The 24,978-nt window shown below is 44.2% G+C and overlaps 1 protein-coding gene and 1 long non-coding RNA gene across 9 annotated transcripts in view; one reads left to right on the top strand and one right to left on the bottom strand.

The window, feature by feature from the left end:
- Positions 1–1,369: 1,369 nt before the first annotated feature.
- Positions 1,370–24,978, bottom strand: part of nfia (nuclear factor I/A) — a 148,710-nt gene continuing 125,101 nt past the window's right edge. For 2 of the 8 annotated variants that reach the window (XM_040040515.1, XM_040040519.1), the window contains exons 7-12: positions 23,627–23,677; positions 20,767–20,934; positions 17,460–17,638; positions 13,621–13,786; positions 12,974–13,062; positions 1,370–6,364 (exon numbers count right to left, since the gene is read on the bottom strand). In XM_040040515.1, the coding sequence (XP_039896449.1) occupies positions 6,350–6,364; positions 12,974–13,062; positions 13,621–13,786; positions 17,460–17,638; positions 20,767–20,934; positions 23,627–23,677 (668 nt within the window). In that variant the 3' untranslated portion in view covers positions 1,370–6,349. The remainder of the gene's footprint in view (positions 6,365–12,973; positions 13,063–13,620; positions 13,787–17,459; positions 17,639–20,766; positions 20,935–23,626; positions 23,678–24,978) is intronic. The other 6 variants (XM_040040520.1, XM_040040523.1, XM_040040516.1 and 3 more) reach the window with 5 other exon arrangements.
- LOC120738937 lies at positions 13,375–17,011 on the top strand. Its single transcript, XR_005697083.1, has 3 exons — positions 13,375–13,387; positions 14,210–14,211; positions 16,900–17,011. It is a non-coding gene; the product is annotated as an uncharacterized LOC120738937 (long non-coding RNA).

The following is a 24,978-nucleotide window of genomic DNA, read 5'->3' as shown; positions in this document are numbered from 1 at the left end:
CCAACGACTTTCCTTCATTTCTCTAAACTGAAGCCATTTGTACTGATTTCCTGGCTGGCGCTCCGGCACAGCGACGTGCTGAAAGATGTCTTCCTCCTGCTCCGTGGGAAACGTTTGGACTCGGTTTAGAGCGAAGCGTGGGGGCGGATCCCACCAGAGTGCTCTGCCTTCACCCTCGGGTGGACAAAAAACACCCGGCTCTACCGACTCCCCTTCGGATTGTTTCCGACCCGCAGACTCGCACGGCGCCCGGTCTGATGTGTTTCTCGGGTGGCGGGGGTGGGTGTGTGAGGTGGGAGGGGTTAATCGCTGCCCAGGAGAATTTGGACAAACGTGAAGACAACAAAGGCATTAGCGTAAAAAGCGCGGCCTTCATTCAACCCTGTTTCCTGATGGAGCGGCACGGTTCCTCCAACCCGAGGATCTACGGTTAGCAGCGAGGAGGAGGAGACACAGGTGGCGGCTCTCCTCTGGAGTTTTTCAGTCTGTGACTCCAGCTCTCTGTCTGGTAGCTTTGGATGATTGTGTGGGGGTGAGTGGAGTGGAGGAGGCTGCAGGCGGGTGAGGTGTTTCGAACAAACGCCCCTGCTGGTGGTTCAGCCGGTTGGACACAGCGTGGGGGTGAGGTTTATGTGTCTTTTAATGTAAAGGAGGTGTGGTTAGAGTTAGAATTAGTTAGAATCTGAGTCACAAACGAGCGGCAGGCCAGTCCCGCCGCTTTCACTAAAACGGTAAAACCACTCGGGGCAGCTGTCGGCGTCCTCTCCGAAGACAAAACTGTAAAGGTGACGGAACTACCTGATTGGTCGAGTCAGTTGGTTTACATTAGAGTGAGAAAAAATTTGATACAGGTGGACTCGTGTAAAAATCCTAAACTTCTAAACTTTAACCGTTTCTGCCGATCACATTCCTTCAATCACCCGACTGAACTTTAGACGTGTCGTGTTAGCAGCAGGATAACGACACATTGACTGACTGACGTTAACGTGCAATTTTTTCCTGCTTCCTGTCACAGATGGCGGCGCTGCCAGCAAGGGGCTGGCAATGACAATACCGTTGCTGCCACCGTGGCCATCGTGACGCTTTGACCCTTGTAAGCAATCAGAGGCCACAGCGCCAGCTTCGCTTCGCTGCCGTTATCGCCTCTCAATGTTTACTCTAAACATCGCGAGCGGGACCTCAGAGCACGTTGGAAGCCGGCCTTCGCCGCTCGCCGGCTGATACCTGCTGACTGTATGTGAGGAGCAGCGGCAGATGTGTGGATGGACGGAGATCAAAGCGGACCTCCAGGCTCGAGGAGGGCTGGGTGAGGAGGAGGAGGTGATCTTGTGGGCCAGTGAAGAAAGAAACAGATGGAAAAGAAAAAGAATCATGTTGCATAATCAAGCTGTTTATTTTCCCGCATGGAATGGTGAACACAAAAAAAGATGCCGAGATGCATTTATAGTAGGGGCATCCTTTGGCTGGCTATGTCATTGTCTCCTGCCTAAAACGAAAATGTTAAAAATGCATAAAAAACTCGCTTTTCTTACCAATTTTCCTCAGAATTACTGGATTTAGCTTCATCGACACTGATGCAACAAAGAACCTTCAAAAACATACAGCATACTGTAACATCCATTTACAAAGGTCTGATCACCACAGCGCCCAAACGTGTAAGTGCAGGAATATGCTAAACCATCAACAGAGGAAATGTCCTTAAATACACAGAAAAAGGAAAACAAATAAAGGAAAAACTAAGAAATCAAATCAGGAAACAGGAAAGTTTTCAACTCAAGTCCAGTTCCCAGAAAACAAACCAACCCAGTTCTAGTAATGTGGCCTCGATACAAACGATCAGAAAATTCACAACACTACTTTTTCCTCATTTAATCAATGTTACAAAAGTCCTGCATTAGAAAATAGGGCAGCTTTAAAATCAGTGTAATTAATAAAACTATACAACATACAAACAAGTCTTGCAGTCAGCTGCTGCTCTGCCCACCGCCCGTCTCTTCGCCGCTGAACTAAATGACACAACACGAGAACAAAACACGCTGCCCAAACTATTGCTTTATATCATCTTCTGTCTTTAAAAACGGTGCAATTGTGTTGTTATCTTACATGCAGCCGTACGTCGCTGATTAGATGCTAGGCTGCTTTTTTAGTTTTTCTGACACTTTCAAAAAAATGTCCGTGCAATATTTTATTCCCTTCACTCGCTTTAAGCCCTGGAAGCTGTTTTTTTTTTGTTTTTTTTTAAATTTCATACTTTTCACTATTTATTTCATATTTAGTGCAGATAATTAATGCCCAACTCATGGCTAAAGGGTAGGCAAGAACAGAGACAGAACAAACACGAGGAAGAAACACGGCACCCGCAAGAGAAACCACTCGACCGTCACAGCCGCGGGCGCCGTCACAGCAGGCGGGCAGTGGCGTCGGAAACGTTTCCGAACGATGGACGAGAAGTTGGACTTGTCGGAGGCAACTAAAGGAATCAAATAAAAAGGATTTGGGAAAGAGAGACCCGGATGTCAGACTGTGGTTGTCTGGAAGGAAGGAAGGAAGGAAGGAAGGAAGAAACGGAGGAAATCACCCTGAGCGGCGCCGCGGGGCTTCACCATTTTCAGGGACTGACCATGGAGCATGACAGAAGTCACATGCACGCTAACTTTGGTTGAAAGAAAAAAAACAAACACAAAACAGACGAAACAGAAGACTACGTAAGTCTGAGTGCAAGCAGGTATTGCATATTTTATGTCCTTGTTATTCAAATGTGGGAACAAAAGTAGAAGAACTGACGGACTGAAAATGGAAACAGGAAGACGTGAAAGAAACGTTTTTTTGCTGTTCAGAGATCGCAGCAACAGACGCAAGTCATCGCAGGAGAGCGGTCTGCCCCTTCAACACGAGCGTGAAGGTCAGCGCAATGAGCACACCTGCAGTGACAGCCTACTCACACCAGGCGTAGCAGGCTCTCAGAGAATCATGTGACCATCTAAACACCTGTAACAAGCTGGTCTGGAACGCATCGGACCAAAAGTGTCCTAACCAGGCTTTAAAATAGGGCCGGTTTCCTGCAGGTTTTAGATGTCTCCTTGATCCAACACAGCTGATTTAAATGGCTAAATTACCACCAGAGGCCTGGTAATGAACTTATCATTTGATTCAGGTGTGGTGACCCAGAGTGATATTTAAAACCTGTAGGTGTGTTAATTCGTTCACATTTTGTTTTGCTCATGGCGAACAAATATGCTGCTCTGTTAACATTTATCATTAAAGCTGCTCGACTTTTTCTGCAGGTTATCTGGGGCCGGGTCCAGACTTCCCTTGCCTCTGCCACCTCCAAGGACAGCGGCGGTGCTGGTTCCCAGGACAGCCGAGATATGTAATCTCTACGGTGAGACGTGCCTGACACCCCGGCTGCCTCCTTTTGATGTGGAGGAGCAGGAGGAGTGAACTCCTCATCCTACTTCTAAAGGAGACGCTTCCTCCATTCTAGAAACAGGGAGTCTCAGGTTGTCACCTTGGAGGAGGTCCTGAGAGAAATACCAGGACTCCACATTAACTTTTAGGATGGAGGAAGCCTCTCAGTGAGGTGAGGAACCTTAAGAAGAAGTCCAGCTGCCTTCAGGTGAAGTGCGTAAGACCACCAAGACCTGGATGACGTTTTGCTCATTAGGTGATGTGGTCGGCTCACTTACTGAAAAGTCTGCTATCATGAAACTGTTGGCTGAACACTTTCAGCTGTAAAACTAAGACCAAACTGCTAAAGCAGAAACCCTGAACTTTGACCTCTGCACTTCCTGAAACCTACTTTTAGCTGCAGAACTGTTGGCTCAAACCGTGCTGCTCACTTCCTTTTGTTCAAACCAGACATCATCACGTCACATGACCTCGGACTGGGTGCTCATTCCACCAAACTTCAGCGTGTTTTTAGCTGTTAGCACGTGGAGCTGATAGTAGCTGGTGTAGATTTCATCTGCTCGGGTCTGCAGGTGATGGAGGGCGGGGCAGAATGCCACGCAGGCCCGAGAGCTCGTAATACAAAGGGTTCCTCCTCAGCTTCAATGCCTTCTACGACATCTCGGGTATGGAGGAAAAGTAGGAAAACTAAAGGAAAGAAACAACCAATCACGACTCTCCACGCCAGATCTCGTGGAACCTCTCAGGACTGAATTGAAGCTCAAGGCACATCGATGAGGAACACGTGTTTCCGTGCAATCTGAGATCAAACGGAAGAATAAACGTCTCGGAACCGAAGCAGAACTGATCTGTTGTGGCAGGAAAAGGAAGGAAGGAGAAATAAAAAGGATGGAGAGATGACGAGAAGCGAAGAGAGCTGGTTGTTTGTGAAGGACAGCAAGAGGAAACTAATAGACGGCTGCTGGCAAGTGCCGGATGTTGGGTTTACAATATAGTGTCTTTTCTCACTAACTACATCATCTATGGAAAAATCTGTCACTAACACTAGAACATGCATTTTTTTGTTCTTTTTTTTTAAATAACTTTTTCACTTAAATTCACTTTTGTTCAACGCTGGATGGTCGTAAGTGTGTGTGTGTGTGTGTGTGTGTGTATATATTTATATATATAGTATAGGAAAGGAAAAACAAAACTGAAGATCGATAAAATGCTGAGTTGCACGTGAAGCGCTGTCGGCCGTCTGTTTGTGGACGAAAGCTTCCAGAGAGTTACCCTCTGCTCTACCTCTTCATAGCTAAACCAAAACCCCTGATTACAAACTCACAGCCTATTGGCCAACTGCGGGAATAAGTGCTTTTGGCTGGGCACGACCTCTAGGAGACCCAGCCAATCGCAGGGCCGGCCCTTACTGGGCGGCACCCGTTAAAAGATTAAACCACGCGATTATTTTCAGCTTAAACTCACATGGTACTTTTTCTCCTGATTTCATTAAATTCGGATCGAAAGTAAAACGATGTGCTCATTAAAATAAGTTAACCGCTTGGCGTTTTTTCCCTCCTCAAACAAAATGAAGCGCAGACTTCAGCTGCTTTAAAAGACTGATTGTTTAAAATGATATTTGTTAAAGGGATTCTCATTCTACCATCTAACAGCTTCACACGATGAACAAACGACAAAGAAGAAACGATAAAAGTGAATACAGCTCGCCTTATTTCTCACCCGGCTGTGGTTTCGACTTCAGCGCTGTGTGGTTGTCTTTTTTACCCCGCTATTTTAGAGTCCCAGAGGTGTGAGCGGACTAGGAAGAAAAATATATATTTATATATACTTTTCATCAACTGTTTTCAACGAGCTATCTTACAAAGATATTTAACTATCCAACAGCTAGCCAACAAAATTGCACTTTCCTCATGATCAATATTTCACTGGTAAAGTTTGAGTTGCTCTTCTCTCTCCTATCTGCCTGCCTCGATTCGGACACCAGAGTTTTCGGCCCACTCTTAGCATGCTGTAGCTTCACCCTCATGGGTGGATGGTGGAGGACGAGGAGGCTGAAATGGTGGCGAAAAGAGAAAAATCAATGAGCCGTGAAGGCAAAAAGCTTCCAAGAGGAACAAACTCGGATCCACCAGCATCTGGTCGCAACACTTCACATAAAGAAAACCCTAAACCCTAAAACCCCACGATTATACCCACCCTCCACCCAGTCGCCCGTCACACCCCCCCCTCCACATGAAGTTCTTGTTATTTCTGTGAAACAGGTGGGGGCGTCTGTTTGCGCCTGTCACACCTCCACATCCACCCAGGTCCATGTCCTTTCAAAGAGCCTTCCAACTTCCCCCTCCCTGACCTGCCAGCAACCGAGGGGCGTGAAGTCCATCCCAGGAAGTCCGTGAAGGCTCAGGTGGTGGCGATGTTGGTGGCCCCTCGTACCAACTGTGCCACATCCCAACTTCACGAACCCCCAAACCATCGGACTCCAGACGGGGGGGCGGGTGATGAGTGTGGGGAGGGTTTCGTATGACTTTAAGTCCACGGATGCACCCGCTGCAAAGGATGATGGGAGAGCATATGTGTCGTCAGAAGCTCTGTGACTCAGTCTTTCCCAAAGATTGTAGGATCAGGTCGCCCACGTACTTATCAACCTGGTTGGAGTGGGGTGGGGGGTGGGTCTGGCACTGTATATGGACACTGAGGTGTGAACCATACGTTTGCAGGGATGTCTGTGATATACAGTTTGCAGGGGGTCACGGTGCGTTTGATCCGCTGTAGCCATGCTGATGCTGCTGAGCCTGTGTGTGGTGCTGGTGGAGGCGGAACAGGAAAGGAGAAGGGATAGGTTAGACTGGGCTTTCTGTCACAGCTGGCATCAAAGGTGAAAGGTCGGAGAGGAGACTGCAGCGATCTGTCGTACAGGTGGGCGGAGGGGCCTCTGGAGTCCTTATCCCAGGTACCACTGTGGAGAAACAAAAACAGATGTTAACATCTGGACTGCTTTAGCGACCACTTACCGGACGATCCCGACTGCAGGTAACAAATTTACCCAGAACCAATCAGCGGGGTTACACATTTATCACAAAGGTTTCAAAGATTAGTCTAAGGATGTGTGAAATCTTCCCACCGTGCAGCCTCCAGGACGGCTTGTTGTGTGGTTTGTTATTGGCCACAAACCAATGACACTGTGACGGATTTTTCTATGCAGATGATACACTATTGTATTCAACTCCTGTTGCTATAGAAACAATTCTCCAAACTGTGGTTAAAAACTGAATATGGAAAAACTTAGTCACATTTTAAGGATTCATGATGTTACAGTATAAATCTTAAGGTGGATTAGCTTGTAGCGCCAAACCAAATATATGTGTGTTCTCCTGAATTCAGGATAACTCAAGTATGTCTTTGAGGAAACATGAATTATTTCTTTAGATTGAAATAAGTGAGACTGTTATTCAATATATCCTGTTACAACACAAGACCAGAAAAGGTGTGTCCATGAATGATAAGAGACGTTTTAGCTCTCCCGATCTTCACTCTGACACTGACAGCAGGCCAAACAAACCCACATTAAACCTCCAGACAGTTGGGACCCAGATGGATCAAAATTAAAGCATTAACTGACTTTTGAGTGAGACTGCCTGTTTTTGTCAAAAATATATGCTGATGGCGTCTGGTGGGCTGCCCCCAACAAAGGGCAAATATGACGTTTTCCATACTTCCTCTCTGTTATATGGGTGCAAAGTAGGGCTGCCACAAACGATTATTTTGATAGTCGACTAGTCACCGATTATTTTTGTGATTAGTCCGCTAATCAGATCATGCATCCATGGGAGCGTAAAGACATACAGCGTATTGCATCACATGCGTCTGCTCTTTATAGCATCATTAGCAATTACAGGTTTTGAAGCGTTTAAGTTATGTGCTAACTAAAAATAAAGTAAAAATGGAGTAAATTCTCGACCATCTCACACTTCTGTTTAATCAGTTTTCTGTTTGACGTTTATTCAGCTGTGCGAAAATTATAACTTTAATCTCAGCAAAACCAATTTACTCAGGAACAAATAAAACACTGAAAAAAGTCAAACTATAATTAATTTTAATTATTATTATTTTTAAGTTATCTAAGTGACTTATATATCATGTTTAACCTGAGTAGCAAAAGACCGTGGGGGGTTTGAAAACGATGCGGCGGGAGTCTGGTTTTCTCACTGGCTCTAGTGAGCCTTGAACCCCCTGGCTAGCTATTGAGCTGGTGGGTAACAGACATCTCCAAAAACATCAGAGCACTTTTACAAATATGTGACGTCTTGATAAACCGAGCAGATATTTGAAGTTTACACACCTACACACAGCTACGATACCGGAGACTGCTTCTTCTTCTTCTTCGGGGTTTAACGGCAGCTGTAGATGCATTGCTGCCATCTTCTGTTTCAGTCTGTTATTAAACTCTTAAATCCTACCACTTATTCCTGCGTCTTTCAGGATCTTACAAAGCTTCAAATGACGCGTTGAATATTAAATTTGTCGTTGACAATTTTGATAGTCGACGTAATTGTGATTAGTCGACTAATCGTGGCAGCCCTAGTGCAAAGGTGTACAAAATTTAGTTTTAGAGGTTTATGAGGTCAGTGTATGTACAGTAATCACTGTGAGCTAAAAGCTTAGGCTACAGAGTGCTCTAAACACCCAGTCACGTCTTGATGGATGCTCAATCTCCTGGGTAAGGAAATCCCAGAAACTTGGAAACGCTTTGTCCAGATGAACAGAATCAACTTTCTGGGACCAGTTTATCCATTTTTTTCTTCTATTGGGTCTGTGTGATGTCATAGAGATATGATATGATTAAATGGTCTCCAACAGAGATCACCATATAAGCATGTTCAACCCTTCCATTTACGAGTAGCAGCAAATCAGAAGAAAGTCTTTCCCAGGGGGAGGAGCTAAAACAGCATGTTCATAAACTGAGGTGGTGCACTAAAGCATAATGTAAAGAGATAGATGAAGATAATTTTGAACCCTGTATCATGCCGAGCTACTCTCCTGCTGTCCAATAATACAGATACACTGTGGGAATTAAAAGCCTCCTTTAAGTACACCTCAAACAGTCCCTCCAGACTGGATTTCTGTTATTTGCTATTTGATGCTATCCTCAGGATATTCTCTTTCCAGCACTATAATCCTGTGGTTGTAATGAACACTGCTGCCTCTAGGGGATGCCAGTGGGGCTTGATTTAGTCGAACCCACAACAGGCTGATGTCAGACCGTCAGGTTCTCGGACTACAAACACAGGACGCTGCTTCTCCTCTCTGGGTATGAGTTTATGACACAGGAGCACAAAACTCTCTCTGTGTGTGTGTAATCCATCTCTGATAGGCTCGTATCGATCGCCAAAGGTGCATCGTTCATGAATCTCTCCCTCCTCTTCCTCACTGGCCCGTCCAGTTCAAGTTCATCTCTGCGTTACATCATGTCTGGTTGCTAAGGACAACCAGACGGCCCGGGACGTGACTACCATCGCCAAGGCAACCGCATCACCCCCCCCCCCCATCCCCGTCCCACTACCCCGCCTCTTTTATCCTCTCCCACCGTTTCTTTCTTTATGTTCATCCTCTCTCGATCACTTTCTCCTCCCCGTCCCACTCGGCACTTCTTCACACACACACACACACACACACACACACACACACACACACACACACACACACACACACACACACACACACACACACACACAAAGGAATAAAAACAAAACACACACTTAAAGAATGTACATTTTTTAGAAAATGTGCTTCTGGATTTTGAATTTAAAGTGAAAGTTAAATGAAACACGCAGGATCAGGCATTCCTTTTCTTTCTTTGTGTGCGTGTGTTGCAGGGTTTCTCTGCACTCAGACCTCAGTTGCTCCTGACTCGTTGTAATTCTATTGCTGTGTGTGTGTGTGTGTGTGTGTGTGTGTGTGTGCAGTAGTGATAGAGGAGAAGACTGGAAGGTTAGTTTTTAATCAATACAACTTGCTGACGCTGGGACTTTTCTACCTCGCTCTCTCTCTTCCTGTTTCTATCGGTGTCTCTCGGCCTCTCGCTTGCTCGCTGCACTGCAGCTCCTCCCTCTGTCCTGAGAAGACTCAGAAGATGAAACTCTCACAGGCCAGACAGAGTGTGTGTGTGTGTGTGTGTGTGTGTGTGTGTGTGTGTGTGTGGAGTAATGTTACCACACAGTGGGTTGATGCTGACAGCTGTGATTCAGACTGTAGAAACTCATCACAGCGAAAGACGGAAGGTGATTTTAAAGGAGCAATCTGCTGTTGTTTTTCCATGTTTTTCATATTCTCAGCAATCTCAATGTGCTGTCCACCTCGGTACATCCCACTCTGTCTGTGGCTCTTAGCTTCAAGGAAGTAATTCATTGTGCAGCACAACAACCATCCTGAACATCCAGGGAAGTCTGTAAGACGCTCTAAAAGCTGTTCAAGACAATGTCTAAAACCAATCCAAAGTAACATGTAAAACCAGTCTAAATCACCGTTCAGCACCAGTCTAAAAGCAGTGAAAAACCAGAGATATCGATAACATATTGATTAAGTATGACGGCTTATCGATCACTCAGAGAGAGAAGATTTCAGTGACAGTCACTCTGTGTCATCTGCTCGTCATTTGCTGCAGAGGAAGGTGTGCCTCAACCAAAGCTAATGCAACAGATCTCTTAGATTTCCCAACATAGAGGTATATAAAACCAGTTATCTGATATCATGACAGTTTAACAAAAAGTCACTTGTGTCTTTGAGAGTCTAAAAAGTTCAAAAGAATCTCATTTCTGAAAAACTGGTACTAAAACATTTACACACACACACACCGTGATACCACAGCCAGCCATAACCTGATCAATACAAGTGTGTGTGTGTTTGTGTGGTAGGGTTTCATCGGAGGCAGTGAGGGTGCTTTCCCCTTTGTGTGTGTAGTCATCCACCGTCTCCGTGTCCGATTTGCAAGGTGAATCTAAAACACACACACACACACTCGTATTGAACACACACACGTATGCAGTGCAAACACCACACCCACATCATGACTCACTAAGTGAGTGTGTGAGTCTTGGAGAAGTGCTGACTCAGGACAAGACAGAAACAGTAGCAATGATAGATGGAGAGAGATGGATGATAGACAAATATTCATTGAACAAAAAAGACAAGTTCAGAAGCCTGATGTGTGACTCCAGATGTCCAATTCCTGGTGTCCTGATGTCCAAGTCCTAGTGTCCTGATGTTTGAGTCCTGGTGTTTGAGAACTGTTGTCTGTCCTTATGTCCGAGTCCTGGTGTCCTATGTCCGAATCCTGATATCTGAGTCTTGGTGTCCAAACCCTGATGTTTGAGTCCTGGAGTCCTGTTGTGTGATTCCTGGTAATTGAGTCCACGTGCCTGAGTCCTGATGTCTGAATTACAGACATGATCAAAGTAGCTAAAATTACAGACTGTGAAATGTACTTGTGTCTCTTATGGCACAAATAAAAGCAGGATTTTCATGTAGGTCTTTGAGTTTTGCAGCTCGCTGTCATTTGCACAGCATCAGGTTTTTGTGAAAGCCTCTGACGTCTTAAAGATACAAGCTGTCCTTCAGAACGGGCTCATAAAAGACGTTAAAGAGGACCTGCTTTGCTCATTTACAGCTCCATAATATTTTTTTTGGATCTTTCCAGAGTAGCTTTGCATGATTCACAGCTCAAAATATCTTCCCCATCTTCTTCTCGCTTCAGCCTCTCAAGTTAGCTTTCATCTGATTGGCACCCGCTTGCAAACAGGAGGTTTGAAAAGAAGGTGGGTGGGGCTTCTCTATGCAACATCATCCTGATGCTACAGTAGAAAAAGCTGTGATAACCTGAGTATGTAGATCTGGCTGAGCTCTGGGCTCGCAGAGATTGCTGTACACTGAGCTCAGTATCAGAAACTCTGATCGTGTTTGATGTGAACATTGACGACTGGAACAGCAGATATCTGACAGGAAATAAAAGAAAAGCAGAAAACGAGCACTTCAGAGTGCGTTTGTGGTTTCTGGGCTGGTTCTGGAGCTCCTGGGAGAGAACATGCTGTGGTTCTTCTGTAGTTTTGTGTTTTGTCTCGCCTCCCAGTGATGCTGACAGCATGGCTCAGCACTGACTTTCTGACCCAGTGTCCCACCGCAAGTCCGTGTTCTCCCTGATGCTGTGTGTGTCTGTGTGTTAGTTTCGGCGTCTTCCCTCCATCTTTGTCACCATGGGCAACCACCACTCTGACCCGTGTGGGCATGACGCCCACTCTCACACAAAGACAACGCCAGCTGCCCCCCACCCCCAACACACACACATATAAATGTAAACACACTCACACGTGATTACATTCATGTGTGAGGACCTAATCCAGCCCAAGTGTGATGTTAAAGATATTAAATCCTTCCTCATCATGTCCACCTCCACCCTGAAATATCACCACTTTCCTCCAAAACACCATCACATAACTCCCCCAAAAATAATAAATCTCTTATTTAAAAAACATACATGCTGGCTTTAAAAACATGTCTTCTTCTCTACTGTGTTTAAACTCTCCAAACAACGTCCACATTTCCTAAAAAAGCTGTGAGTCGTTTTCCAAACCTGCTGAATCTGAAGCAGAAATAAAACTAAAAAAAGACCAAATTTTCTTTATTTTCCAACAAAACACAAAAATTCTCCTGGATATTTTTGCATTTTTCTGATGACTGACAGTTAAATTCATTCCCAGAAAGGAAACCTTTGGAGGAGAAGCTGCTCATCACTCGAGGAGCGCGACATCGTCCCCAAGAGACGGAGAAAGAATAAATAACACAAGTCTGTTTCTGGCAGCGGTGACAAACACCTGGCTCATGTCTTCACGAGAGAGAGTGTGTGTGCGCGCGCTGGTGTGTGACAGAGTCGATAAATCGACACCCTTGTTCACTGCGGGCCACCACACACACACACACCAAAGCGATCAAGCATGTCTGGATTGTCAACAGAGGACTCCCACCTCACTGTTTGTGTGTGCGTGCAGGATGAGTTAAGTCAAGGCTGCCCAATCGTTACTCTCTTCATAAATCAGCTGGCAAACAGACCCTGACCCCCCCCAAACACACACACGCGCGCACGCACACACACACACACACACACACACACACACACACACACACACACACACACAGTATCCAATGAGGATGCTGTGTTCACTAACCACCCGCCCTGCAGTAAATGATTCAGGCCTGAAGTGAAGCGCTACTTCTTTCCCTGTTAATGTCTTTGTTTATAAATCCCAAAATCCTGTTCTCCGATTGGCTGATGGGTGTCTGACCTCTTTTTGCTTCCTCTAGTTTCACACTGACCAGCACAGGTACACCATGTGTGCGCAGCACGCTCTCATGCTGAAAATGAGGCCAGAAGATGCAGTTCCTCTGACATCCAGCAGAGGCTCCAGCAGTGAATTAGTCCCCATAGACTCCCATGTTAAAACTTTATAGCAGAAATAAACATGTTTATATGTTTGTAAACGTGTTTGCAGCTGACAGACCTGTGTTTCTTGGTTACCTGTGGTTGCTGAGGGATGTTAAAGCCGGGGTCCCGAGGTCCGACGCTGACGAACCGCTGAGCTGGAGACGTGGTGGGGGTGGAGTAGGCTGCGCAACAAACACACAGGCCCGTTATTAACACGCAATGACCTGACAGAGCTCTGATACACTGTAAATTCAATCTCCTTATCTCCTTAAATTCAGACCCAAATCAAGTTAGATTCAGAGGAACCTGATTTGAAAGTTTATATTTTCTACGCCGTTGTTAATAAAGTTTTGAAAGACTTGACAGAGTTATTTAGAAGAAGTAGGTCAGACAGATGACAAACACATCAAGCAAAAACATCAGTAATAAATACAAAGAAATTTCAGTGTCTCCATGTGTTGTTGATGAGTATTAGGAGGATTAAATATTTTGGCAGTGACTGCGTCTGTTTTCGCCAAAAGACAGGAAGCGTCACTGAACCCTGCAGTCAGAAATAATCCAATCACAAATCACTTCTCACAGATTACACGAGAACTAAATATCAGATTAATAACTGAACCCTGATGCGTCGTTCCTTTTGTGTGGGGGCGTGACAGCCAGCAGGAAAATCCAGTTTAAACACGCAGAAGTGATGCGTGATGGTACTTAAATCTGCCGTGTGTGTGTGCGCGCACACTCACTGGGTGAGGTGGGTGAGTTTCCTCCTCCTTCAGTGGAGGAGGTGGAGGGCGGCTTGGCGTCAACAGGCAGTGGGACGGGACGGGCCATCGGAGGAGGCGGTGGGGGAGGCAGCATGGGCGTCGGCAGGAAAGGGTTGTGGACCTTTCCCTGGGAGCTACCATTAGGCTGAAGAGGTGGGGGGACACAGTTAGAATATGTGTACGATATTCTGTAAAGAAACATCAACAGGTCGGTCACAGCTCGTCCTCTCAGTGTGTGTGTGTGTGTGTGTGTGTGAGAAAGAGAGAGAGAGACAGAGTGTCTGAGAGTGTGTGAGAGTGAGACTGTGTGACAGTGTGCGTGTGTGTGTGAGTAAGTGTGTGTGAGAGTGTGTGTGTGTTTGAAGGGATTTTTGAGATTCAAAATGTTGTTTTAGTGTCAGCGTTACAGTTAGGTTATGGTTTAGGGTAAGGGTTACCCCCTGTAGCCCCCCTGCAAATTACGCCCCTGGGCTGAACATGCAGCAAAAACTGCTGTGACAGACCTGCCTGGAAGTGAAGAACCATCTCTCACAAAGCATGAAATATCTGTCCTGTCAGTGCAGTAAAGACGTGCGTCTTTGTTTCCATCAGTCAGAAGGACATGTTGGTTTAATTTTGTTCTCATCCATAAAATGATGATCCAAAACACCTGTACACAGAATTCCTCCTGCTTTTAGCCCAAGAAGGACGTGCAGGTGCTTCAGTGTTAAATCAATGCTGCAGGTACGTCGCAAACACAACGTAACCTTCCTGGAAACGCTGCGTTAACGCAGCCCAAACCAACGTGATTGGTCTGTTCAGTACTGATGAGTCCTCCTGAGCATTTCCAGCTACTTTTTCACTGCAATTATTGAATTTATCAGAACAATAATCAACACCTTAATATGAAGACTGACAGACAGCAGGGAGATAAGAGTGGATGTGAAGAAACATACAAAGAAGTGGAAAAAAGAAAGGGACAAATATGTTTGCCTTCAAAGAAAACTGACCATAACAAAGAGCAAGGACCCAGGAGGGATTCAAGTCAGTAAGACACCGGGACACCTACTCAGCTCTGCTCCTCAGGCGTGGAGCCATCTGATTGGCTGCTCTCCTCTGACTTTACTCTTTATTTACTGTGATTGGATTCTCTGATTAGTTCGACTGACTCCCCGAGGGACCGTAATGATATCCCCGCCTATGACGGGGACAACACAACATCTGGTAGTAAGACCTCTAAGCAGCATTTAGGAAAATCAGTTGTAATGTCTTGTGTATCCATCAGGGGGAGCAGGGTGGAGGCGCATTCATTTACAAGCTTGTTACACGAGACCTTTTCAATTTGTTCATGGATCCTAGAATTAGAAGAGAATCATAGCGTTGACCTTCAGTACTGATGAGTCCTGAGCATTTAAAGCTGCTTTTTCACTGCAATTATTGAATTTATTAGAATCCTGATGATGGATACATAAATAAACACTTTAATAACACAGTTTGTTAAATATATTAACAGTAATCTTACTAATAATGTCTGGATTTAAAGTGCAGTAAACTGCAGCTGTGAACCGCTTCTATTTTTTAACTCTCCTTCAGCGCTCTGCACATCTCTGATAAATCACTGCAGGAATTTTAGCGCCAACGTTTACAGACAGGTGAGCGAGAGCGCAGACTGTGATTTGAACTCACGAACACGTATGAGAACAGGAATCATTTTCTTTGTATATTCCCGGACTTTATGACAAAGTTCATATAAAGGAGTTTCACTTTTCTCATTTTAGTGCTTGTTGTTCAACTGTCGTGCTCTGAGCCTCCTACAGACAAGCAGCAACCCCCCATCTCTGCGATGTTTGAACGCCACCGCCGTGTCCTTTAATAAATTTCATCACACAGGTTGCATTTAGATTTTTACAAATGTTGAAATCCTGTTTTTAAAGTTTGCATACATCTGCAAATTATACCAGAGTGTAAATTAACAACATGCAGAAGTAATTCCTACTTGGTGCAATGACGTGACAGAACATGCATGTTTAGTTTAGTCAGGCCACTCATTTAGAGAAACAGATTTCAGTGCAGCGCTGCGTACATGAAAACTTTGACATTAGAATATTACTCGTTTTATCTTGGAGTAACTGTGAAAGTGCGTCTCTCCTCTTTGAAACAAAGATTTTCAACAAAAACTGAAGATCAAACAGGAAAACCTTACGTTTATTAAAATTTACACAGTAGTCTACACTCCATTTCTTTGGCAGTCTTCTGATGTCCTGTTTTATGGAAGGCACCATGAGGTTGCTTTGTTTGTTTGCTTATGTCGCACATTTCCAAAGACATCATTCCAGCCCCTGGACAACTCAGCTGATAAGAGTTACACACCCACGCACATCCATCAAGGTAACACTGTTCTGATAAACTTCCATTTGATTGATTTTAAGGTTAAAACAGAGCTCGAAACAACATCCCCATCTCAGGTACGAGGATGTCCAAAGGACAATTCTGGAACCATCATACAGCCTGGAGGGCAGGTGAAAGTCCGGCCTCTCTTATACAAAATATAGATGAATTACATTTCGCTCAAGACTTTTGCACAAGATGAGAGTTTAAAGAAATCTAAAAAATGAATGAGAATATTAAGCTGCAACTTAACAGAAACGATGAAGGATGCGCTTATAATTCAAACAGAGGTCTGAAGAGGCAACAGCCCAGCAAACAACAGAATAAATGATAAATGAAGATGTACCAGTCTCAGAAAACACCCCCACATCTGGTTTGGGATCTATGAAGAAGCTTATTTCTTTTTTTATTTATTTATTTATTTATTTATTAGATTAGATTGAAATGGATAAATGAAGAACTTTACTGGAAACAGTTTTAGTGATCTGCAGTGTAAAACGTCTGGATGGCCAAATAGACTGTGAAGTTTTATCCTTTATTTTACATTTTTAAAAATTAAAGTTTTTATATTTTAATGGGTAAAGAGTTTTACAGCGACAGCTATCAAAGAATGTCAAATTCAATTCAGTTTTATTTACAACAGTGGCCTCAGCGAGCTTTAGAGTATAAAGCAAAGACCCGACAATAAAAGTGAGAAAACCATCTGTAGCTAACGATCCAGGTCAAGGGTTTTTGGAAGAAAGCCCCATCTCTTCGTGACACTCTGCAATTAAGTGAAAGGGGCGTGTGAGGTTGTGAGTTTTGTTTTTTTTTGTCCCGAACATCGGATTTTAGAATTTGAGAAATTTGACATGATGGGTTTTAATTTTTTGAAATGCAAAGCTGACAAAGTGTTCAAACAGGACACGGGCTGCTTTCTTTTCCTGGTTTTTATCCAGGTTAAAAAACAAAACAAAATATGCTTTCAGTTTCCAACAAATTTCAGTGTGACTATCGTGCAATTTTAATCAGTTCTTAGTAACGATTAGAAAAAGATCAGCTGTTTTATCCAGTCGACACCAGGCAGAGAACGAGTGCTCGGGGGTTAAGGTTAAGTTAGAGGCGGCTCGGCCTTCCAATCGGGATCGCCCTGCAGTCGGGCCAACATGTAGGAAAAACGGAAAGCAGATGCTCTGTGTTTGTGTTTGTGTGTCTGAGCCTGTGCGTGTGTGTCTGCCTGTGTGTGTGTGTGTGTGGAAGGTGTATTGATTCAGTGTCTAGACTTAGATATATCAACTATCTCACTGCAGTACAAAGGCCACACACACAGGCACACACACACACACACACTGCAGCACTTTTGCAAACAGATCCCACCTTTGCAGAGGCTGGAAAACCCAGCTCAGATGTGTTTGTGTGTGTGTGTACATGTGTGTGTGCGTGCATGTGTCTGTGTCTCTGTGCGTGCTTACGTTGAGGAAGCCCACCTGTCCGGCCTGCTGGGCGGAGTCAGGACAGACCAGCTGGACGAACTCCTTGAGCGTCTCCTGCGGGTGATACCTGATGGCCGGGTGGGAGAAGTAGGAGCCAGGCTGCTGCAGGATGGGGGAGGAGGAGAAGTGGAGGCTGGAAGGGGGAGCGTGGGGGCTCGCTGAGGGGGGAGAGAGAGGAAGAGATTAAATGATTAAAGGGAAGGAGAGTTGGGGGAGGAAGGTAGAGACATAATCATTGTGGGAAGCAAGGAGTTTATTAAGTTTATTAAGGGGGCGTGGCTTAACATGCAGATACATGACGATGGACACACAGAGCAGATGAACCAATGACAACAGGACACCCCAGCTGTCAATCACTACAGGTGTATGGGGGTGAGGCTACATCATTTACGTGGCTCCTCCTCTTCCTTCTCTCCTTCAGTCTAATTAAGGCTCTAATTGGTCTAATACTCTCTGATTGCTCGTTAGCGGATGAGGCCTCGTTAAGGCCTGTGATGTATGGAGGTCTGAGGAGAGTGCAGAGAAGATGCTGAGGGGGGAGCGAGGGAGATAGAGAGACATTAGAAATGACAGAGAGAGAGCGAGGGAGCGTAGGAAGGAGAGTTAAAGCTGCTGCACTAATTCACTTAAAGTCTGCTGTGATTTATCACTCTGACAATACACACTGACCGCCCGTGCGTGTGAGTATGTGTGTGTGTATGTGCTCTGTAGCAGTGTATTTACAGTAATCATTGGATGGATGGCTTTCTCTGCCCTCTCTCTTTCTCTTGTAACCACAGACACACACACACACGGGGACAGAGTGTGTGTACATTAATAGAAATGATCTCACTCAGTGTGCAGGCATGCTCAGCCACCTGTGTGTGTGTGTGTGTTTGATTTAGTTTGGTCCCACATCCTGTTTCTGGGATTTTTTTCCGATGCGTTGTGCCAACTTCATTTATTTGATGGCCTCACTGATCGACAGAGTAAACGAGTGGATCTCACACCCACAAACCAACTTCCAAAGATAAAACCACGCACGTTTCTCCTCAGATCCCCTCATTGGCTCCCTGTTAAATCCAGAATTTAAAATCCTGCTCCTGCTGAATAATCCGGACCCATCTTATCTTAATGACCTTACAGTACCATATCACCCCATGAAAGCACTTCACTCTCAGACTGCAGGCTTACTTGTTGTTCCTAGAGTATTTTCAAGTAGAATGGGATGCAGAGCCTTCAGTTTTCAGGACCCTACTCTGTGGAACCAGCTTCCAGTTTGGATTCAGGAGACAGACACTATCTCTGCTTTTCACATTAGTCTTCACACTTTCCTTTTTGCTAAAGCATAGATCAGGTGGCCAATCCAATCACAGTGTAAAATCAGCCCCCTTCCCACATCTCAGCGTCTATCTCAGCTGTAGGATGAAAGTGTGTGATTTCCCTGTCATCAGCTGAATCTGTGAACTTCTCTGATATCGATCTTCTCGTCTTTCTTCGGGCGAGACGGCAAAGCGGAGGATTTGCCTTCAGCGGCGCTGCAGCAGCGGTGTGTGTGGTATGTCGAACACAGAAGAAAGAGCTGGGATTAGTTCCACTTTGCAAATTGCCTTGCTTCACTGCCTCAGACACCCCTCTCCTCCTCCTCCTCCTCTCTCCCCTGCCAACTATTCCTTGAAGAAGATATTCTCCATCAGGAGGGGGATTGATAAACGATAAGAAGAAGGTAAAGAATTAAAACAGCAGAGTTCCTTCATTTTCACCACATGTGGAAGAATTTTAAAGGAGGTGAGGATGGAGAAAATACAGGAATACTCCATACTCCATCACTGGAGGTGCAGAGAGGGGGTGTGGAGGAAAGACCTTGATAAGAAAGGCCCAAAGTGATCTTCAGACCATCCATCCATTTTCTTCTGCTTATCCGGGGCCGGGTCGCGGGGGCAGCAGCCCAAGCAGAGAAGCCCAGACCTCCCTCTCCCCAGCCACCTCCTCCAGCTTGTCCGGGGGATCACCAAGGCGTTCCCAGGCCAGTCGAGAGACTGGGTCTCTCTGGGTCTGCCCCGGGGCCTCCTCCCGATGGGACCTGCCTGGAAAACCTCGCCCAGGAGGCATCCTTGTCAGATGCCCGAACCACCTCAACTGGCTCCTTTCGATGTGGAGAAGCAGTGGCTCTACTCTGTGACTTCACTGGGATCAGTACGCTGTGCTAAAGAAATTGCACACACATAATTATACCAAAAAATTTAAAATTACGTTTTTTTTCATAATAACATCTTCAGACCACTAAACTCAAACTAATCCTCCGGATCCTCCTGGAGAAGATTCAGATCGCTGTCCATCAGAGAGTCTCTCCATCAGCCTGTACATCTGCGTCCACACATGGACAATCTCCTGTCCTCCAAATAAAATCTCTCAGAGTTTGCTTCAACTCGTTCCTGCACAGCTTTCACAATAAAAGACGCGACAGTGTTCGGTGTTGAGGCCTTTTAATTGGTAACAGATGAAATAATAAGAAGCTCGAAAAAGTGAAACATTTAACTTTCAGCAGCGAAATTGCAGGATTTCCTGCTTTGTCACAGCTCTGAAGGCTGCTGCAGCTTTTAAGATGGAATGTTTTCTTACATGTACTGTGACGACTTTATCGGCTCTCCTGCACAAACTTCACTGAGACCTGAACTACAAGCAAATCACACTAAATGTGAGGATTTCATTTCCTCATGTTGGACAAAGCATCACATGACACATCGTTAAGGTGCGTCTGTGCTGCTAAGTAAATCAGATTATTTTATAACCCCTCTGCTTCCTGTTGTACTACACAGAAAGTTTGTCAGCTTAAAAATCATTTTTTAGCTGATCTGTGAGTATTTCAGCTGCTCGCCAGATTAGATGGTAAAGTGATGAATGAGGATTATCTGCAGATTATTATTATGGAAAACACTTCTCAAGACTCAACAGCCGCACAGACACACACACACACACACATAAGGAGGAAGTGTGTTTCTGTGGTAGATTATTTCAGCCAATCAGAAGATGAGAAAGGAGCAGGAGACGGGTTAGTGGTGGGTGGGTGGGACGTAAGAACAGGTGTGAGGTGGGAAGGATGCTCTCATAACACACACACACACACACACACACACACACACACACACACACACACACAGTGCCCTGCCTACAGCCTATAGGTGTGTGTCTACAGGTGCCTCCTCCTGACAAAACCCACAGAGACTGACGGGGGGGGGGGGGGGGTGAAGGAGGTGAGTGTGTGTGGTGGGAGGCGGGTGAGGGAGGTTTCTGGGGATGACCTCACCTCGAGGCCCGGTAATGACGGGCCGGTGATGGTGTGTGAAAGCCGTTCGGGGGGAAGAGGAGGAAGAAGAAGAGGAGGAGGTGGAGGAAGCGCCGCTCGGTGAAGGCGCAGTGCCGCAGAAACCGGACTTCTCTGACCTCTTTAGAGCGCTGGCGGGTGACGGCATCCCTGCCAAGAACCATGATGATCATGATGAGGAGGAGCGGGTCATGGCAGATTTGATTCTTTAAACACTTTTTATGCACCTCCAATGGGGGGGGGGGGGGGGGAGTTGGGGGGAGGGAGGTGGTGGTTTGGAGTGGGGCTTAGAGATCAGGGGCGGGGCTTGGAGATTGAGTCACAGGCTGCAGGTGTCAGAGAGTTTAGTGTGTCTGAGCCTTTTTTAGTTTTTAGATACCAGCAAAAAATGACAACATGAGTAAAAATGATGACAAATAAAATGAAACACTAAAATATAAAAAAGAACAAAAGCCTGAAATTTTATAAAAAATAATAATATCGACATGAAAAGTGTGCAACAAAATATATAAATAAAAACACACAAAACCAAATAAAAATGTGAAATTACATTATTTTATTCAGTTTTTTTAAAAACACAAGTTTATCTTTTATAGTTTAAGGAAAGGTTCCTCTGAGTGATGATCTAAAGCCCATCATTTATTTTTATTTCTTTGTGTGTCAGATGGGCCAGCCGGCAGCATTTTTATTCAAACATAAAAAGTCAGTCAGTTTTCTGAGAGACGAGAAACTCAGACATGCTGTTTCTCTTTCCTGTCAGCTCAGCAGTGTGAAACGCTGTCAGCTGGGATAAAAACAAACATAACCTGGCTGCCGTTAATATCGCGACACACTTACATGTGATGATTTTTATTTGAAATATTTAATAAGCTTCAGCAGACGGGAACATCTTGACTGGTCACATTTTAATTTTTACCATAGCTACCAGATAGACGCAGTTCAGGCTGAATTAGTTCATCACAGGAACAACAGTGATCATCTTCAATACAGCTTTTGAAAATATTTTATATTTGGCCTTTATTACACAGTGGAGTGAAGAGTGACACGAGGGGGGGGAGACATGTGGCAAAGGGCCGCATGTCAGATTTGAACCCGGGCTGGCTGCTTTCTACATGCAGTACTTTTATTGTAATGGAGTACTTTTACTCAGAGGTACTTTTACTGCAAATAAGGCTCTGCATGGCTGATTATCAGCACAAACACACGATTGTTCCACAGCTCGGAGACGAGCTGTGAACAGAGGGAACAACACAGATTGTGGTCTACCTGGAAGGGGTGGGGCTTGTAGTGACGGGCAGAGGTGCAGTAGGAGGAGGAAGGGGCAGAGGGGGTTGTTTGTTTGTGAGTGTGATGAAGGACCGAAGAGGTTTTGTCAGGTGGAACTGAGGCTGTTCAATATCTTCTTCCTCATCCTGTTTCCACATCCATCCATCCATCCATCCATCCAGTCATCCATGATTGATCCATCCATCGTCCATCCCTCCATCATTCATTATCCATCCACCCATCAATCATTCATCATCATCCATCCATGATGCATCCACCATTATTAATCATCCATCATTCATTCAAGATCCATCCATCCAACCATCCATCCGTGATCCATTATTCATCCATCCATCCATCATCAACCCATCCATCATTCGTCATCCATCCATGATTTATCCATCTATGATGCATCATCATTCATCCATCCATCATCCATCCATCCATTCTCCATCCATCCATCCTTCATCATCCATCCATCCATGATCCATCAATCCGTCACTGATTATGATTCATTCATTCATCATCCATTTAGCCATTATTTAATGTGTCCCAGTTAATAATTTAACCAAACATGTTATTTCAAATAAAAATCTGTAAAACATTACAAAATGAAAATGGAACAACACAATAAAATAAACATAAAAACCCACAACCATTTAATTAAATGTGGAGACCTTTAACGGGTCTCCACAGCAGATCGTCTGCCTCCATCATTCCCAGCATCCTCCTCTCTCACACCAATATGTCCTCCATCACTACATCCATGAACATCCTCTGAGGTCTTCCTCTTCTCTTTCTGCTTGGCAACTCCATCTTCATCCACCTTTGTCCAATACAACACAATCCAGAAACTGTTTGGTCTCTAGATAATATTGCCCTCCATAATAATTAGGGGTGTGGCCTCTTTGATTGACAGGTGGATGGTGACACAGGTGGCTGTAGCCGCTAGCTGTCTGCTCGGCTTCACCCGAACTCGACCTCTGGACTGTCATAATGACGTCAACTGACCAATAACTTGGCTGCTGTGAGGTTCCTGTACTAGCAGAGCATCCAAAAAGGCGGAGCTCCAGGACTGCTGAGTGAAATTCAAGGGTTTTGATGTTACTGATTAGCAGTAAGTTAGAGCTCCACCCTCTCATCCAGCAGCCATTAGGCTGCCTCACACTTCAAACCAGTTTGAGTTACCTTCCATCTTTAATATACAATCTGTGGTTAATTTTGGTCATTTATCAGATTCAAACGTCTCCTGATACACAAACTAACAACACCTTTACTCGTTACCATGTCACATATTCACATTCAACACACACACACTCGCACACAGACACAAACTGTCCTGCTGTCCATCCAGCTGGTTTTCTCGTCCACAAACTAAACAAAATCGACGTGCCACAGTGACATCATCAGCATGCTGCCAGGTGAGTGGAGTTAGGGTTGGGTGGAGTGCGGTGGGGAGGTGAAGGAGGTTGAGGGGGGCACGAGACGGAAACTCAGACAAAAAGGAGGAGAAGGAGGAGGAGGCGGTTTCACAGACATGTAGACAGGAAGTGAGGAGGCGTGTTGACGTCTTTACCTTGTCGGGAGATGAAAGAGCTAGCTAGAGAGCCACGCAGCTTATATCCAGCTTTCCAACGCAAGACGGAGGAAAGGAAGAAAAGAAACGGAAAGGAAAAGTAGCATGAATACACCGGCCGAGAGAGGAAGAGGAGACAGGAAGAGGAAGGAACTCATAAATATAATCAGTGTATGCGTGTGTGTTTAAGAACATGGTTACCAAAATAAAACTACAAAATCTCTGAGTCTGCAAAAATGAAAGTAAAAAATAAAATAAACCAAAAATGCACTGGAACAATGTGAATGCAATGAACTGAATATAATAAATAATAACTGAGAATTAAAGCAATTTTCTATTTTTTCTAACGCAAATAAAAATAAAATATTTAAAAGTTTCCTTTGAGACAGCTAACCTGTGATTTATAAATCAGTATGAACCAGAGTGGACGTGCTTCTGTTGTAGCTGTAAACCTGCTTTAAAAATAGATTTGATTGTACTGAAATCATAGAAATACTCAACAGAAACCTAAACATCTCTGTAAAATGAATTTATATTAGGAAAGCAGTTTATTCTGCACATATCTTCCTGGACATTTTTGTTCCTTCAAAAGACTGAGAGCAGAGAGAGCGACAGGAAACAGCACAGAGAGAAGAACGACATGCAGCAGATGGTCGCTCGGCTGGGAATCGAACCGGGTACTCGCGGGGGTCTGCTCGAATTTCCAAAATATTATTAAAAAATGTTTTTTAAAGAAATAAAAAAAATGAAACATAGAGAACAGAAAGAAAATTTAAATAGCTTCATAATAGCAATTATAAAAATATAATATTCTTATTCTAATTTTATTATTAATCATTAGATTTGATTGATATTCACATCTTTTAAATGCAAGAATAAAATTTTCTATCTAAATATTTTAATAAGTTCAATAACAATTACAGTATAGTTTTAACGAACATTAAAAATAAATAAATGATCATGTAAAATTGAATTAAGAATAAAAACTAAAACATGTAACTGAATAAATTTCCAACCCATTTAACAAAAACCACCTGGCAAACAAAATATAAAATCATTCTAACCCATAAAAGCCACGCAAAGAATATCTATAAATATATTTGAAAAACGCAACATTCACTGAAATGAAATATCATAAAAATACTGAATAAAAATGTCAAAATGAACGTAAAGACTTTTTGTATTAAAATATATTTTATTTGACTGATATTTGTATATTTGTCAAATGCCAGATTATTATTTATATTATATCAAAACATTTGAAATTTAAATGTATAATTTGACTTCTCTATCTAAAAAAACCACCAAAGAAATATTTAAAAATATGATGTAAAAATACAAAAATTAAAGGT

This window comes from Simochromis diagramma, unplaced genomic scaffold (assembly GCF_900408965.1).
Source record: "Simochromis diagramma unplaced genomic scaffold, fSimDia1.1 OVJJ01000026.1, whole genome shotgun sequence".
Lineage (NCBI taxonomy): Eukaryota > Metazoa > Chordata > Actinopteri > Cichliformes > Cichlidae > Simochromis > Simochromis diagramma.
The sequence above is the reverse complement of the archived record's forward strand: the minus strand, read 5'-3'. Positions and strand labels throughout refer to the sequence as shown.